This window comes from Chiloscyllium punctatum, chromosome 33 (assembly GCF_047496795.1).
Source record: "Chiloscyllium punctatum isolate Juve2018m chromosome 33, sChiPun1.3, whole genome shotgun sequence".
NCBI classification, from domain to species: Eukaryota; Metazoa; Chordata; class Chondrichthyes; order Orectolobiformes; family Hemiscylliidae; genus Chiloscyllium; species Chiloscyllium punctatum.
The window spans coordinates 30,411,511-30,430,518 of NC_092771.1; the positions used below are offsets into that span (position 1 = coordinate 30,411,511).

A 19,008-nucleotide genomic window follows, 5' to 3' on the forward strand; every position below is an offset into this window, starting at 1 on the left:
ATTAAACACCCTTCTTGCTTTCAAACTCAACATTGAGAAGAATTAGAGTTTTCACCCTACAATCTTCTACCACCCTGTCTCCCTATGTTTTGCCCTGCTCCACAGTTACACCCAGCTACATCCTTCAGCCGTCCAACTCTGGCTTGTTATGTGCATTCATCCTTTCTGGTTAATCTATTCTGAAATGCACATATATGCAACCCGTACGAAAACAGCTCACCCATTCCAGGATATAAAAGCCAATTCCTAAATACGCCTCTCAATCAAATTATTAACCAATATTCCCATCTCCTCTCTGGTGGTTCCATCTCTGGCTTTGCACTAACCCAATTTTGTCATTTGTGGTGCAGATTTTGGGCTTTTCTTTACATTAATTAAGTTTTGTATAACAGCCATTGTTCCCAAGCCAAGTTAATGGATCTTCCATTTACCCGAACATGTTCCATAAGTTAGCCAAGGAAACACTGTGGTTCATTAATTGGGGAGACATCCCATTATTTAGTACCTTGTTTAGCAGCTGAATCAATTGAAAGCCAAGTGACATCTCACTCTTTCATTCCAGAAGTTCCCAAGGGCACGAATCCTCATGATAACTTTCTTTGCTTTTCTAACCCAATCCTAGCTATCTCTACCTTCTCGAAAAGGAAATTGTCACACATTTTGAATTCCCTCTTCACTGGAGACAATCAGATCCATTCAGGATATGGGAGCAGCTGTTAGAACCTTAATGTCTTAAATGATGGGAAGCCAAATAAGAAGCTGTTTTCTTTTCACACATAGTGGAGTGTAATCATGCCAATTTCAAATTGCAGAAATCTGTCTGAAGTGTAAAAACATTGCTGCACCCTACCTGTGCCCTGCTATTGTTTGTACAGAATGGTGTATATTACCATTCAGAGAAATAAACTTGACACATTCATAATGTTTGATTGATCTACTTAGTAATGCATATTGATCCATTCATAACATATGGCTGACGTATTTGTAAATATATATATATTATATATATATATAGAATCATTCATAAATAAATAATTGATCCATTCATAAATTTACACTGACCCGTTGACAATACACACTTGACCCATTTATAAATGCACATTGATTCTTTCTTAAATGTGCATTGATCCATTCAGAAATATATCACTGATCTCTTTTAACAAGTAAATATTATTTACTACTTCAAATGCTTTAGTTCTAAATAGAAAATAAAATTAGCTTGATTTTCCTGAATTCAGTACTGTGAGTCACACTGAGATTTCTGATGGCCACTTTAACCCCACTGTAGCCCTTTTGCTCAGTTTGACATCAAGGCAGTAGTTGATTGAGTGAGGTGTCAAGGAACACTGGCAAAATTAATTGAGGGAAAACTCAATGCTGGTCTGGTTTCTATTTAGCAAAAAGGAAAATGGTTGAGGTTGCTGTAGGTCAGTCATCTCAGCTCCAGGACATTTCTACAGGAGTTCTCTACAGGAAATTGGGATTAGTGCACTTTTAATGGTAATTATATCAGTGCAGACTTGATGCACCAAAGAGTCTGCACTGTACGAATCTATAAAAATATGCAGCGTCAATCTTATAAGACAAGAGCAAAGTACAACAGATGGTGGAAATCTGAAATACACAAGTAATCAGAAAATACTCGAAACACTCAGCAGTCTCTGTGGAGAACAAAACAGAATTAATGTTTCAGATCCACAGTCTCTATTATCTCTGATGAAGAGTCAATGACCTCTGTTTCTCTCCGCTGAACATTTCGAACACTTCCCATCTGAATTGACGCAAGCAATATCACTCCCTGCCCCTGCTCCCAAAAACAGTAATTAGACTTCTTCTGAGTCTTTCATTGCTCTTCTGTAAGAAATCCAGCAGCAGTGACCCTGGTTTGGCATAACATTAAACATGAATTACAAAGTAAAATGAGGGTAAGAATAACTTGCTGAATGAAACAAAAAAAAATCCATGTTAACATAAAACATTAGTTAATAAAAATCGCCATTAAATAGTGCCAAGCTTTTTTTTATTTTTTTCAAGTTCTATTCTAAGCCTTTTCTCAAATCTATTAAATTGGTTTCATCATCATTATTATCTTTACCTATCAGTGTCTTAAAACTTTTTTTTAATGTCACTATTACCGAGATAGTCCCCTATTCTTAATATTTTTAATAGTTCTGTTTCATATCATATTAATAGAAGCAATAACCATTGCAAGGCACCCCCCCCCCACATTATTCAACCCACTTTCTCCCACCTAGCCAGTAACCATACCTTCCCCCACATCTCCCAATCCTGGCCTCACTCACCTGGCAGTGTTCTGCGATCCAGCATCGATCTTGGGGTTCAACCTCAGTGCATTACCAGAAGCAGCCCTTCACCCAATGGTACTACCAGCAATAAAGAGCTTCCATCCTCTGATAGACTAGAAGCTAACGCGGTGGAATTTCTACCCTCCAGGAGTCTTAATCATGGGTGGGCCCAATGGTGCAAGTTAAGTGCCTGATCACAGGCTGCTCCTTGGAAACGTGAGTTCTCGTTGGTTCTTCACAGGCAGGGGCCCCATATCACTGCAACAATATCCTACACAATATTTCTTATTCATTTCCAAAATATATTTTCATATTTCTTCCTCCACCTCCTTCCATTGTTATATTTCCAAGTCATTCAAAAAACTTGTTTGTCAGTGTAAAATTCAATAAAACCAAAGCACTCCAGATGCTGGAAATCTGAAATGTACACAGACAGTGCTGGAGAAACTCAAAAGGCCTGGAAGGATTAATGGATAGAGAAACAGAGATAACATTTTAAGTCTGATATAAAATACGAAATTTGAAGCAGTCATATTCAACTTGAAATATTAATTGTTTTTCTCCATGGATGATGCCAGACTTGTTGAGTTTTTCCAGCACTCTGTTTTTACTTCATAAACCCAAGTTATTTTTCTTAAAATACTGATTGTTCATTAAACTAGACTCACTGAGCATAGGGCAATGCTATTGTGGAATGTGATGTGAACAGAAAAGCTTTAGAATCCTCTGTGACTGCCAGTCATTTCATTTTAACAAGCTAAGTTATAACTCTGGGAGCCTCTGAGTAGCTTAATGGTGGTATTAACAGTGTGACTTGGCGCTCTCTAATCTGCTCTGCAAGGCTGCATATATTGGATTTGTAGGAAATTGCTTTGTAAATCATTCCAGAAATTGACACTGATCCATGCTCCAAATTGGTCTGTAATGGTCTCACTGACAAGGAAATTACACAACATAGTTCTCCTGTCTGCACACTCCTGCCCTGGTACCAAGTGTGAAGGACTCGTGGTCTGTAGACCTAACTCACACACCTCCCATTGCCAGGAAAGGCTTTATGCAGTTAATTAATTTCCATACTGTGGTCTCCCACTATCCATGTGTGAGGGATGTGGGGGTTGGGTGATCACCTGCCTGAACACATTAACATTTCAAGTGAAATCTGAACACCTCATTTTAACTACACTGCAAAACCTAATGCAGAAGGTACAAACTTTATTGCAACTAATCAGAAATTGCTGGAAAAACTCAGCATCTGTGGAGAGAAAGCAGATTAACGTTTTGCAATTAGAACAAATTAAACAAATATGATTATGTTAACATCATTACATACATCCACACTGCTCGGCCTTTAGGATCACTTCTTATTTCCCCCAAGAGTTCTCTTATATGTTATGACATCATAACATTATTTACTTTCATAGAGAAAAATCAGAGGTTTCCCACAGGCCTCTGGAAACTAGGTTTTAATTCTCCATCGCTGTAGTTAGTCTCAAATGTAGAATCTTCATTTTCCATCTTTCAAGTTTGAATACCTCAGTCCCCCTCCTGGTTACTTTTCCATTTCTGCCAATATTATCTGCTGGTTGCTTTCTTTGGCTACAAGACTCTGTGAAGACCACCAAAGGTTCTTCCACCAGTTTCAAACTTACAGTTTCTGTTCCCTCAAAATACAAAGTGATATTAAGTCTTACCCTAATTCTACAAGGTAAGACATTAACTTAGTTTTTAATTCTGCTTACAGTGTAGTCTATATAACTATCATTTATTTAGGTTATCCAGATCCAAATTGCAGTCACACCAGATCCAAATTGCAATTCCTACCTGGATTGATCTTTAGCGCATTATATCTTTCAACCAGTTTTGCCTGCCTGAAATATTTTTGGGGAGGGGAGGGGAGGGGAGGGGAATGGAGAGATGGATGGGGAGAGGAATGGGATTATTTATTGACACATTCAAACCTGTCTAGTTGTGTTTTCTCTGTGTCTCATTTCTATAGCACTTTCCACATTCGGATCTGAAGACAGGCAATGAGACAGCTACGTGGGAAATTGAGGCTGGTTTGCCCCGATCCCATGATCTGTTGGACCCTTTGATTGGATTTGCAGCCCATTTGGCCGAAGACATGAAGCCTCTGCTCCTTGTCTGTGTGACTGGGCAATGGGCTTCCTGAATTACAGGTGAATGGAAAACCTGTCACACTCAGCTCTCAGCGATTTGACTTTTGAAGGCCTCTGGAACAAGTGTTCATGGTTCTACACCTGGGCATGGCTATTCCAGAGCATCTAGCAATCTCCTGTCTCTTATATTTTTCGGAACTTACTACTGGAGGCCAAGGTGGATAAGAAAGTGAAAGGTGCAGTTTATACACACAGGAAGCACAGGAAAACTCCCTAGGGCTAAAATCTCTTTAAACAACAGTATTTTCTATTAGGACAGGCAAAGGCGCTTTATTGAGATAGCACAGAAACATTTCTATGGAGGTTTTGTAATTGCTTGCTGTCTGATGTATTAATGACAACTCAAGGTCGGTTGCTTGAAATGAGGAGACACATTCGCCTCATTCCTCCTGGTAGACATTGGTTGCCGGTGCAATCGTGCACAGACTCTGCGAGCTCCCTGGGCCTTTTGATTTTATATACTTCTCCCATGAGAAAGCCAACGGCACTCGAGAACAAAAGCAATTCTTTGCAAGATCACAATGTTATTGTTTGAGGGTCAATTTGACTTGATGTTTGCATTCTGGGAGTGGATGGGGTTGAACTGCTGAAACAGTGACCAGCATTAGGAGCAAGGAGACACCGAAGACCATTTCCTGACCAGCTATGCAATCTTCAGCATCAAACTGCATGAACTTTTCCTTCTTCCCCCTCCCCTCTTGCTGCCCCTGTCGTTTTTTATATCCTGGTATCTGATTACTGGTGCACAATGACAATCATGAGACTGTGATACAGTCCAGTAGAAGGGCTCTGCTACGAAACTGCTTGGATTTATCTGCCTCTGGGATCTCCCCATGTATTGCTTAATTCTTCCAACCTCCACACCTCCTCCTTTTTAAAATGATTTTGCTGTTTGTTTGTGGCCCACTGATATCTCCTTTTCCAGTCTCCTGGCTCAGTGAGAGCTTCAGGATATATTTTGAAGAGATGGCTTTTCTGTTGCTTGTTGTCTTAATAAACAATTGGAAGCAAACTGGCAGCTCCAAGTGTAATCTTAGTTGGTGTCACACATTTTACTGGCATCATTAACTGTGTAGCTCACATCCAAAAACCAAGCTGAGGAATTCCAGTACCTTCAGTTCTTCACACATTGGATATCCTGATAATGTGGCTTTTAGGGTCCATAAGGTGAAGGTAAGTTACAGCAAAACCGCAAAAAAGAATTATAGCAGAACAGCGTTATAATTGGACTGTTATAGAATCTTTTCTAATCACCAGTTCAGAGACATTATTACACACTTCCGTGATAAATGGGACGTCATTTATTCAGCGAATCGTATAGGATAGTATAATCACATCATATTAGAAGAGGTCCTTAACCCCATCAAGCCTATAACACCAAAGCTTCAAATATTCCTGTCATTTATCTAAATGATTTGGATGTGAATTTAGGAGACATGTTTGTAAGTTTGCAGATGGCACCAAAATAGGCCATGTAGTGAACTGCAGAGAAGATTATCTCAAAGTACAATGGAGCCTTGATCAGATGGGCTGAGGAGCAGCAGACCAAGTTTAATTTAGAAAAATGTGAGATGCTGCATTTTGATAAGGCAGGACTTATGCATCTATTGGTTGGGACCTGGGGGGTGTTGCCAAACAAAGAGACCTTGGCGTGCAGGTTTATAATGCCTTGAAAGTGGAGTTGCAGGTTGACAGGATAGTGAAGAAAGCATTCCTGATGGTCATTCCTGATGAAGGGCTTTTGCCCAAAACATTGATTCTCCCGTTCCTCGGATGCTGCCTGACCTGCTGTGCTTTTCCAGCATCACACTCTCGACATTGCAGTGCACTGAGTATAGGTGTTGGGAGGTCATGGTGCAGCTGTACAAGACATTGGTGAGGTCACTTGTAGAATATTGCATTCAGTTCTGGTTGCCCTAATATAAGAAGGTTGTTGTTAAACTTGAGAGGGTTAAGAAAATATTTAACTAAGGATGTTTGCCGTGACTAGATGGTTTGAGCTAAAGGGAGAGGCTGAATAGGCTGGGGCTTTCTTCCTTAGAGTGTCGGAGGCTGAGGGTAGTGGTTTATAAAATCATGCCGAGCATGGATTGGGTGAATAGACAAGGTTTTTCCCTTAGGGTGAAGGAGTCCAAACCAAGAGGGCATAGGTTTAAAATGAGAAGGGGAAAGATTTAAAAAGGACCGAAGGGGTAACAGAATGAGTTGCCAAAGGGAATGGTGGAGGCTGGTACAATTACAGCATTTAAAAGGCATCTAGTTGAATAGGAACGGTTTAGCGGGATACGGGTCAATTTCTGGCAAATGGGACAATGAGTTGGACCAAAGGGTCTGTTCCCATGCTGTACGACTCTGTGACTGTATGACTCTACAGTAATCCCACCTTCCATCACGTGGCCCAAATCCTTGAGTGTTGTGACATTTCAAGACTTGAGCCCTCCTGATCCAGAGGTAGGGATACTACCAGAGCACCACACAATATCTCATTGGACTGCAATGCATCAAACAGGATTCCATACAATTGATCCAAATTATAGCTGGGCTATCTTAAAACTGGTGCTGGAAGAGCACAGCAGTTCAGGCAGCATCCAAGCAGCAGCGAAATCGACGTTTCGGGCAAAAGCCTTCATTAGGAATAAAGGCAGTGAGCCTGAAGTGTGGAGAGATAAGCGAGAAGAGGGTGGGGGTGGGGAGAAAGTAGCATAGAGTACAATGGGTGAGTGAGGGAGGGGATGAAGGTGATAGGTCAAGGAGGAGAGGGTGGAGTGGATAGGTGGAAAAGGAGATAGGCAGGTCGGACAAGTCCGGACAAGTCATGGGGACAGTTACTGAGCTGGAAGTTTAGAACTAGGGTGAGGTGGGGGAAGGGGAAATGAGGAAACTGTTGAAGTCCACATTGATGCCCTGGGGTTGAAGTGTTCCGAGTCGGAAGATGAGGCATTCTTCCTCCAGGCGTCTGGTGGTGAGGGAGCGTTGGTGAAGGAGGCTCAGGACCTCCATGTCCTCGGCAGAGTGGGAGGGGGAGTTGAAATGTTAGGCCACAGGGTGGTGTGGTTGATTGGTGCGGGTGTCCCAGAGATGTTCCCTAAAGCGCTCTGCTAGGAGGCACCCAGTCTCCCCAATGTAGAGGAGACCGCATCGGGAGCAACGGATACAATAAATGATATTAGTGGATGTGCAAGTAAAACTTTGAGGAATGTGGAAGGCTCCTTTAGGGCCTTGGATAGAGGTGAGGGAGGAGGCATGGGCGCAGGTTTTACGGTTCCTGTGGTGGCAGGGGAAAGTGCCAGATGGGAGGGTGGGTTGTAGGGGGGCGTGGACCTGACCAGGTAGTCACGGTGGGAACGGTCTTTGCGGAAGGCGGAAAGGGGTGGGGAGGGAAATATATCCCTGGTGGTGGGGTCTTTTTGGAGGTGGCGGATGATTTGGTTTATGCAAAGGTTGGTAGGGTGGAAGGTGAGTACCAGGGGCGTTCTGTCCTTGTTACAGTTGGAGGGATGGGGTCTGAGGGCGGAGGTGCGGGATGTGGATGAGATGCGTTGGAGGGCATCTTTAACCACGTGGGAAGGGAAATTGCAGTCTCTAAAGAAGGAGGCCATCTGGTGTGTTCTGTGGTGGAACTGGTCCTCCTGGGAGCAGATATGGCAGAGGCGGAGGAATTGGGAATACGGGATGGCATTTTTGCAAGAGGTAGGGTGGGAAGACGTGTAATCCAGGTAGCTGTGGGTGTCGTTGGGTTTGTAAAAAATGTCCGTGTCAAGTTGGTCGTCATTAATGGAGATGGAGAGGTCCAGGAAGGGGAGGGAGGTGTCAGAGATTGTCCAGGTCAGTTTAAGGTCAGGGTGGAATGTGTTGGCGAAGTTGATGAATTGCTCAACTTCCTTGCGGGAGCACGAGGTGGCGTCAATGCAGTCATCAATGTAGCGGAGGAAGAGGTGGGGAGTGGTGCCGGTGCAATTACGGAAGATCAACTGTTCTACATAGCCAACCAAGAGACAGGCATAGCTGGGGCACATACGTGTGCCCATGGCTACCCCTTTGGTCTGGAGGAAGTGGGAGGATTCAAAGGAGAAATTGTTACGGGTGAGGACCAGTTCGGCCAAACGAATGAGAGTGTCAGTGGAAGGGTACTGTTGGGGACGTCTGGAGAGGAAAAAACGGAGGGCTTGGAGGTCCTGGTCATGGCGGATGGAGGTGAAGAGGGATTGGATATCCATGGTGAAGATGAGGCGTTGGGGGCCGGGGAAACAGAAGGCTTGGAGGAGGTGGAGGGCGTGGGTGGTTTCTCGAACGTATGTGGGAATTCCTGGACTAGGGGGGGATAGGACAGTGTCGAGGTAGGTAGAGATGAGTTCAGTGGCGCAGGACCATGCTGAGACAATGGGTCGGCCAGGGTGGTCAGGCTTATGGATCTTGGGAAGGAGGTAAAACTGGGCAGTGCGGGGTTCCCGGACTATGAGGTTGGAAGCTGTGGGTGGGAGATCTCCTGAGGTGATGAGGTTCTGTATGGTCTGGGAGATGATGGTTTGGTAATGGGGGATGGGGTCATGGTCGAGGGGGCAGTAGGAAGAGGTGTCCTCGAGTTGGCGTTCGGCTTCAGTGGTGTAGAGGTCAGTGCGCCAGACTACCATTGCGCCCCCTTTATCCACTGGCTTGATGGTGAGGTTGAGATTGGAGCAGAGAGATTGGAGGGCTGCGCGTTGTGAGGGTGAGAGGTTGGAGTGGGGTAGACAGGTTGAGGCGGTTAATGTCTCGGCAGCAGTTGGAAATGAAGAGGTCGTGGGGCAGGTAATAGGCCAGCGTGGGGTGTCCAGGTGGATGCAGTGTGTTGGAGGTGGGCGAAGGGGTCCTCAGAAGGTGGGCGGGAATCCTGATTGTGAAAGTAAGCTCGGAGGCGGAGGCGACGGAAGAAGTGTTCGACGTCACGGCATGTATTAAATTCATCGATGCGTGGACGGAGGGGGATGAAGGTGAGTCCTTTGCTGAGGACTGATTGTTTGTCCTCAGTGAGGGGGAGGTGTGTGGGGATTACACGTCTTCCCACCCTACCTCTTGCAAAAATGCCATCCCGTATTCCCAATTCCTCCGCCTCTGCCGTATCTGCTCCCAGGAGGACCAGTTCCACCACAGAACACACCAGATGGCCTCCTACTTTAGAGACTGCAATTTCCCTTCCCACGTGGTTAAAGATGCCTTACAACGCATCTCATCCACATCCCGCACCTCCGGCCTCAGACCCCACCCCTCCAACCGTAACAAGGACAGAACGCCCCTGGTGCTCACCTTCTACCCTACAAACCTTCGCATAAACCAAATCATCCGCTGACATTTCCGCCACCTCCAAAAAGACCCCACCACCAGGGATATATGTCCCTCCCCACGCCTTTCCACCTTCCGCAAAGACCGTTCCCTCCGTGACTACCTGGTCAGGTCCACGTCCCCCTACAACCCACCCTCCCATCCTGGCACTTTCCCCTGCCATCGCAGGAACTGTAAAACCTGTGCCCACACCTCCTCCCTCACCTCCATCCAAGACCCTAAAGGAGCCTTCCAATCCATCAAAGTTTTACTTGCACATCCACTAATATCATTTATTGTATCCGTTGCTCCTGATGCGGTCTCCTCTACATTGGGGAGACTGGGCGCCTCCTAGCAGAGCGCTTTAGGGAACATCTCCAGGACACCCGCACCAATCAACCACACCGCCCCGTGGCCTAACATTTCAACTCCCCCTCCCACTCTGCCGAGGACATGGAGGTCCTGGGCCTCATTCACCGCCGCTCCCTCACCACCAGATGCCTGGAGGAAGAACGCCTCATCTTCCGCCTCGGAACACTTCAAACCCAGGGCATCAATGTGGACTTAAACAGTTTCCTAATTTCCCCTTCCCCCACATCACCCTAGTTCCAAACTTCCAGCTCAGCACTGTCCCCATGACTTGTCCTACCTGCCTATCTCCTTTTCCACCTATCCACTCCACCCTCTCCTCCCTGACCTATCACCTTCATCTCCTCCCCCACTCACCCATTATACTCTATGCTACTTTCTCCCCACCCCCACCCTCCTCTAGCTTATCTCTCCATGCTTCAGGCTCACTGCCTTTATTCCTGATGAAGGCTTTTGCCCGAAACGTCGATTTTGCTGCTCGTTGGATGCTGCCTGAACTGCTGTGCTCTTCCAGCACCATTAATCCAGAATCTGGTTTCCACCATCTGCAGTCATTGTTTTTACCTCTATCTTAAAACTGGACTGCTTTATAGGAGAATTGTGGTATAACTGGACAGCTAAATAGCAAAACCATGTTATAACTGGATGGCATTATAGGACAACTGTGATATAACTACGCTGCATTACAGCTGGATCATGTTCTAGCATTCCATTTCGTATCTAGCTCAGGGCTATAACAAGGAACATTGCAGACACACTGCATTATAACAACACTGCCTCATAACTGTAATTGTGTTATCACTGCACTGGTTATACCTGAACCAAGTCAAACCAAAATCACACTCCAGCAGGATTGTGTCAGGGCAGAAATGTATAGGGCTTGACTGAAGTATAGCAGGATTGAGTTATCACTGGACCACATCACAGCAGAACTACATTATAACTGGAGCATTTAAAAGGTATCTGGATGGATATATGAATAGGAATGGTTTGGAGGGATATGGGCTGGGTGCTGGCAGGTGGGACTAGATTGGGTCGGCATGGACGGGTCTGCTTCCATGCTGTACATCTCTATGACTCTATGTACCAGAGTAGAGCCACATTACAACAGGCCCGTATCAGTGTGGAACTATATTATAACATGCCCATGTCAGAGGGAAGCCACGTTACCATGGGTCTGTGTTACAGTGAAACTGCTGTATAATCGGACTGTGTCAGAATGGAACCACACTATAACAGGAATGTGTCAGACTAGAAGCACACAGAGTTCAGGACCAGCATGTTGCTGTGAGGATGAAACATAAGATTGGCAAGATTCAGGAACCCTGGATGATAAGATATATTGAAAGGTTAGTCAAAAAGAGAAATGTAAGGTTTAATAAACTGAAATCAAACAAGGCCATTGAAGAGTATAAAGGAAGTAGAAAGGCACATAAGTAAGAAATTAGGAAGGCTAGAGGGAACCATGAAATGTTATTGGCAAGTGGAATTAAGGAGACTCTCAAGGCATTTTTCTACATAAATTACAAACAGGGTAACTAGGGTCCAGTCAAGGGAAAAGGATGGAATGTACGTGTGGAGCGAGAGAAAGTGGTTGAGGTCAGTATGAATACTTTGCATCAGAGGGACAGGGATGATGGTAAAATTAGGAAGGGGTAAGGTGATAATTTTGAGGCATGACATTTTTAAGAATGGGGTGGTGTTGAGTGCCTTGAAAAAATATTGAGGTAGATAAGTGAGGGGTCTATCCCAGGCTACTGAGGGAGGTAAGGGAGGCAATTGCTGAGGCCTAGACAGAGATCTTTGTATCCTATTTAGCCACAGGCAAGATCCCAGAAGATCAACAAGTAACCAAGGTTCTCATGGTCCTTTGTTCAAGAAGGGCAACAGGGATAATCCAGGAAATTATAGATTATCACTGGTAGGGAAATTATTGGAGAAGATTCTTTGGGTGTACTCACAGTTGGAGAAGAATGGTTTTGTTAAAGATAGTCAGCATGGCTTTACGTAGGGAAGGTAACTCAATTGAATTTTTTGAGGAAGTAACAAAGATGATTGATGAGGGTAGGGCAATAGATATTGTCTACATGGACTTTTACTAAAGCATTTGACAAGGTCCCTCATGGTAGGCTGGTCCAGAAAATTAAGTCACATGGGATCCATGCTGAATTGGTAGTTGGATACAAAATTACCTTTGTTATAAAAGACAGAAGGTAATTGTGGAGAGTGCTTATCTGACTGGAGGTCTGTAACTAGTAATGTTCTGCAGGGATCAGTGCTGGGAACTCTGTTGTTTGTAATTTTTATAAATGGTTTTGAAGAAAAGGTAGGTGACCTGATTAGTAAGTTTACAAAAGATGTGAAAATTGGTTGAGTTGTGGATAGTGGGGAAGATTATCAAAGGTAACAGTAGGGTAACTTTGAGGAGTAAATATTACCAACAGTTCTTCCACATCGACTCTACAGTCAAGAAAACACACCAAATTCTCTACTTTATCAGAAGGCTAAGGAAATTCAAAATGCCCACAATGACTCTTAGCAATTTCTATAGATGCACCAAGGAAAGCAGCCTATCTGATGCGTCACAGCTTGGTATTGTAACTATTTAGTTCATAGAATGCAAGAAAATACAGAGAGTTGTGAACACAGTTCAGTCCATCACGAAAACCAACTTTTCTTCCATTGACTCCGTCTATACTTCCTGCTGCTGCAGGAAAGCAGCCAACATAATTAAAGACCCTTTCCAGCCTGGTTACACTGTTCTCTATCCTCTTCCATCGGGCAGAAGATACAAAAGTTTGGAAACACATTACAACAGAACAGCTTCTTCCTCTTTATTATCATTCTTATGAACAGTCCTCTCATATTTTTGAATTAGAACATAGAAGAATACAGCGCAGTACAAGCCCTTTGGCCCTCGATGTTGCGCCGATCCAAGCCACCTAACCTACACTAGCCCACTATCCTCCATATGTCTATCCAATGCCCGTTTAAATGCCCATAAAGAGGGAGAGTCCACCACTGCTACTGGCAGGGCATTCCATGAACTCACGACTTGCTGAGTAAAGAATCTACCCCTAACATCTGTCCTATACTTACCACCCCTTAATGTTCATAAATCCTATCCCTTACAATTCTCTCTAAGACTTTGCCCACAACAGAAGTGAGACTCACCGGCCTATAGTTACTAGGGTTATCCCTACTCCCCTTCTTGAACAAGGGAACCACATTTGCTATCCTCCAGTCTTCTGGCACTATTCCTGTAGATAATGGGGACATAAAAATCAAGGCCAATGGCTCTGCAATCTCCTCCCTTGCTTCCCAGAGAATCCTAGGATAAATGCCATCAGGCCCAGGGGACTTATCTATTTTCACCCTTTCCAGAATTTCCAACACTTCTTCCCTATATACCTCAAAGCCATCCATTCTAATTACTTGTGACTCAGTATTCACATTGGCAACAATGTCCTGTTCCTGAGTGAATACTGATGAAAAGTATTCATTCAGTATCTCCCCAATCTCTTCAGCCTCCACACGCAACTTCCCACTACTATCCTTGACTGGACCTATTCCTACCCTAGTCATTCTTTTATTCCTGACATACCTATAGAAAGCCTTAGGGTTTTCCCTAATCCTACCAACTAAGGACTTTTCATGTCCCCTTCTCGCTGCTCTTAGCTCTCTCTTCAGATCCTTCCTGGCTACCTTATAACTCTCAATCGCCCCAATTGAACCTTCACGCCTCATCTTTACATAGGCCACCCTTTTCCCTTTAACAAGGGATTCCAATTCCTTATTAAACCACGGCTCCCTCACACGACCCTTTCCTCCCTGCCTGACAGGTACATACTTATCAAGGACACTCAATAGTTGTTCCTTGAACAAGCTCCACATATCAATTGCGCCCGAGCCTTGAAGCCTACTTTTCCAAGCCACGCATCCTAAGTCATGCTTCACCGCATCATAATTTTCCCTGCCCCCAGCTATAACTCTTGCCCTGCAATGCACACTTATCCCTCTCCATCACTAGAGTAAAAGTCACCAAATTGTGGTCACTGTCCCCAAAGTGCTCACCTACCTCTAATTCTAACACCTGGCCTGGTTGGTTACTCAGAACCAAATCCAGTATGGCCTCACCTCTTGTTGATCTTTCTCTGCATCTTCTCTGTAACTGTAACACTATACAGGTAGTTCTCCTACCATGCTGTTCCAGTGAAACCTCAGTTAATAGAAAATTGCTTAGTTTTAATAATGGGGTCTATGGGAAAAGTGAGGTTAGAGGCAGACCGGCAAAGAAAAAGGAAACATATCACTCACGATTGCTCAAAAATCATCCAGAAGACTAACACACGGTATAATACAGCCTGGGTGAAGATATAAATTATATTTATCAATGAAACAAAGTTTTTAAAAATATTGTTAATGCAGGGGCAGAGGGTCATCATGGTGCATAGACTCCCTCAGTCCTGTTAAGTGAGCTTTATCACATATTCTCTCCGGGATGGGACCATTCACCACAGCAGATTCGCCGCCGCCGATTAGCCCTTTGACCACCGAGGACGCTTAGCCACCGGCCATTGGCCAGTGAAGACGATTCGCCACCGATCCTGATTATGCTTTAAAAGCAAAAGTGATAATTGCTTTGGCTTTTGTACCACTTACTGACCTTGATACTCGCAGATTTTTTGCCGAAAGAAATACAACCAATACTAGATTGGTTTGAATTTAATTATATTGGACTCTACAGTAGCCGAAGGGCACCTTTGTTTCCCCATGATGTGTGGTCGGTCTATGAGACAACAATAAACGATGAAGATCGCACAAATAATCACACTGAAGCCGCTCATCGGAGGATTGCTTTTGAACTCGGAGCTCACCACCCCCCAACCATATGGAAATGTATTGGAACATTAATGAAAGTGCAAAAGGGGCGAGATTTATATATACGACAGCTGATAGCGGGTTACCCATCACAAATAAAGCTAAAAAAAAACGTGATGCAGACGATAACATATAAAAAATTGTTCTTGAATACGGTGTAAGAGATTGTTTGGAATATCTTAGAGGAATAGCGCATAACTATCAAATGAACTAAAATTTCATTGTTTAACATTAATGTGAGATTTTACTGCCATTATAAAGATTTTAAAAATATATTTCCTTTTTCTGGTTAAAGTTTGTAACTATATAACTATATATATAAACCAATAAAATAATATTTATTTTACCTCTATTTTTATCAATATGTAGTATGTAGTTTATAAATAAAGGGGACTGAGAAGTCTGAAAGCACAGGTGGGAGGGATAACGATCAGTCCATATATATGTATATATATACTTCCGGTGGTGAATAGTCTCCAGAGATCAAACGACCCCAGTGGAGAAACGCTGGTGGAGAACTGGCAGTGGCTAATCATCGGCGGCGAATCTGTCATGGCGAATTGTCAACAACCCATTCTCTCCTTAAGGTCAAAATGATTTATAATACCGAGCTTCTCTCCCAGTGTTACAGCATTTCTTTTGTGCTCACCGCCTGCAGTTGTATCTCCAGGATTCTTCTTGCTAACATCCTTGCTACTATTCCCCTCCATTTCTTCAAAAAAGGGATAATTTAGGTGGCGTACCTCTCTCTGAAAGCTGCTCTCTGTACTGTACCCCTCTCTGAAAGCTGCTCTCTGTACAGTACCAATCTCTGAAAGCTGCTCTCTGTACCGTACCCCTCTCTGAAAGCTCCTCTCTGTACCGTAGAGAGTAGAGGGATAGGGACGGGTGCAGGCAGAGGGGATTAGTTTCGAATGGCTTTGTGGTTAGCACACATATGGTGGGCTGAAGGGCCTGTTCCTGTGCTCTACTATTCTACATCCTATATCCTGACTGCCTGTAATTATTATCCTGTAACTACTTCCTTGAACTGGTGTCCCATAACATCTGCCTCTTGCTGACTGTCCCCTAACTACAGTCAAACAAAGAATGGAAATTTGAAACAAAATTAGAAATTGCTAGCAAAACTCAGCAGGTCAGGCAGCATGTTCATCTGAGTCATTGGACTCAAAATGTGAACTGTGCTCTCTTCCCATAGATGCTGCCAGATGTCTAGAGCAACGTTTGGCTTGGTTTTAGGTTTCTTAACTACAGTTCTGAACTCACTCTCCCATAACAACTATCCCATGCGGTTTCTTGCCTTGTGTTTGTACCTAAGTACTTTGACAGGTGATTTGAAAGAAATTTGTAAAATAATGAGACATATAGATAGAGTTAATGGTAGTTGTCTTTTCCCTAGGATGGGGGATTTCGAGACTAGGGGCACACATGTAAGGAGAGAGGAGAGAGATTTAATAAAGACATGTTTTGCAGAGGGTGGTTCATGTGTGGATGAAGATACAGTTACAATGTTTAAAAGACATTTGAGTAGATCCATAGGAGGAAACATTTGGAAGGATATGGGCCAGGAGCAGGCAAGTGGGAATGGTTTGGTTTCAGATTGAGTTCAGCAGGAATTGGTTGGACCAAAGGGTCTGTTTCCGTGCTGTTTGAATCAATGAGTCTGTGACAGTCTGGATTATTTGCATACTGATTTTATGTTATCGTATGCCTAAACTGACTACACTGACTTCATTAAATAGAGAGTTATTGATTGTGAGCTGCGTGCCCTTGTGCCAGAATGATATTATCTATGTGCCTCAAAGTCCTGTCTGATTCAGAATCCATGTTATAATACAAGATTCATCACATTCACTTACATTTTCAGCAAGTTCTGATGGGCTGAAGTTGCAGGAAGAAATCAAAGCTGAGATGCAGACTGTAAAGTTCTCACTCCTAACAGACGTGGCTGACACCACCGGCCCTCAGAGATAAGCTCGCTGTTTGGATAGAGAACCACAAATGCCATCAATCAGAAAACAGAGCGTAAGTGAGTTGTGAAATCTATTAAATAAAAGATTTATGGAGGAGTTTGCAATGCTGTGGTTTTTAATAGGAACATTTCCTTGCCTGTGTTTTCAGTAGATTAACTATCTTCCATGGCCCAGACTGAGCAGCATCAAGGACTGGCTTGTTTGGCACCAACCAAATCCAGGCTTAAAAAACAAAATCGCTAAAGGATCCTGAAGTTCTTAGTGACGTCTTGGCCTTACATTTTAATTTCTGAGTTGACTTTGATTGGAATTGTGAATTACTCCTTAAAATTCTGGCTAGTTTGACCCATATGGATAAGAGGAGCTGAATTCAGTTCTGGGCATTGCCCCTGAAAAACAAGCAAGGGCAGAACTTATACGGTTAATGATAGGCTTGGTAGTGTTGAACAGAGACATTTAGGTTCAGGTAAATAGTTCTCTGAAAGTTGCATCCCAGGTAGACAGCATAGTTAAGAAGCTTGCCTTCATTGTTCAGACCATTGAGTATAGGGGTTGGGACATCATGTTGATGTTGTTTCGGATGTTGGTGAGGCCACTTTTGGAGTGCTGTGTACAGGTTTGGTTGCCCTGCTATAGGAAGGATATTATTAACTTGGAGAGAGCTCAAAAGATTTACGAGGATGTTGTGGGGTCTGGAAGATTTGAGTTTTAAGGAGAGGCTGGATAGGCTGGGATATTTTTCACTGGAGCACAGGAGGTTGAAGGATGACTTTATAGAGTTTTATAAAATCTTGAGGGGATGGATAAGGTGAATAGCAAACGTCTTTTCCCTGGGGTGGTGAGTTTAAAACTAGGGGGCATATTTTTAAGGTGAGAGAAGAGAGTTTTAAAAGGGACCCGAGGGACATTTCTTTTCACGCAGAGGGTGGTGCGTACATGGAATGAACTTCTAGAAGTAGGTGTAGTTATAACATTTTAAAAGGCATTTTTACAGGCACATGAATAGGAAAGGTTTAGAGGGATATAAGCCAAATGCAGAACAAGTTTAGTTTGGGAAACTTGGTCAGCATGGACAAATTGGATCAAAGTGGAAGAAAGGGAGGACTGCAGATGCTGGAGACCAGAGTTGAAAAATGTGTTGCTGGAAAAACACAGCAGGTCAGGCAGCATCCGAGGAGCAGGAGGATCGACGTTTCGGGCATAAGCCCTTCTTCAGGAATGAGGCATTCCTGAAGAAGGGCTTATGCCCGAAATGTCGATTCTCCTGCTCCTCGGATGCTGCCTGGTCTGCTGTGTTTTTCCAGCACTACATTTTTCAACACAAAATTGGATCAAAGTGTCTGTTTCTGTGCTGTAAGACTCTCTGGCTCTAAGTGGATTTTGACAGGATGAAAAGTAATTTCACCAGAATTATTCCAGTGCACTAAAGGTTGATAGGTTTCATAGACCTGCATATGGAGAGGATGTTCCATACTGAAAATCTGGAACCAGAAAGTCACTGTTTGAAAATCAGTAGTCGTCATTTTACATACATAAATTCTTTTCTCTCTAAGAGTCACAAGGTTTTGAAAATAAATCTCTGGAACTTTCTCTCTGAAATGATAGTGTAAGCAGAGTCCTTGAACATTTTTCAGGCAGAGATAAACAGATTCTTGTTAAGCAAGAGAGTTGAAAGTAGTTGCCAGTGTGGAGTAATCAGAACCACCATGATGTTATCGAGTGGCAGAGCAGACTCAAAGGGCTGAATGGCCTTATCTGTGCTCACGTGCTCATAATCCACTGAGTGTGGAAAATTAAAGGTGATCTCGTTGAGGTTTATAATTCTTCAGGATTCGATGTGGTTGAGAGAGGAAAACTGTTTCCTCTGGTTGAGGGGAGCAGGGCGATTCCAGAACAAACAGCAGACTCCAGATTCATAGCAAGCAGCAAATGGAGACAGTAGTGGTGGTGGTGTCACTGGTTTGGTGATCCAGAGCCCCAGGATAATATTCCAGAAGCATGGGT

At 43.6% G+C, this 19,008-nt stretch overlaps 1 protein-coding gene across 5 annotated transcripts in view; it reads left to right on the forward strand.

The window, feature by feature from the left end:
- Positions 1 to 5,487, forward strand: part of cib2 (calcium and integrin binding family member 2) — a 239,377-nt gene extending 233,890 nt beyond the window's left edge. For 3 of the 5 annotated variants that reach the window (XM_072553297.1, XM_072553294.1, XM_072553296.1), the window contains exon 7: positions 623 to 745. In XM_072553297.1, coding sequence (XP_072409398.1) covers positions 623 to 728 — 106 coding nt within the window. In that variant the 3' untranslated portion in view covers positions 729 to 745. Of the gene's footprint in view, positions 1 to 622; positions 748 to 4,302 lie in introns of those variants that run through there. The other 2 variants (XM_072553293.1, XM_072553292.1) reach the window with 2 other exon arrangements.
- The last annotated feature ends 13,521 nt before the right edge of the window (positions 5,488 to 19,008 follow it).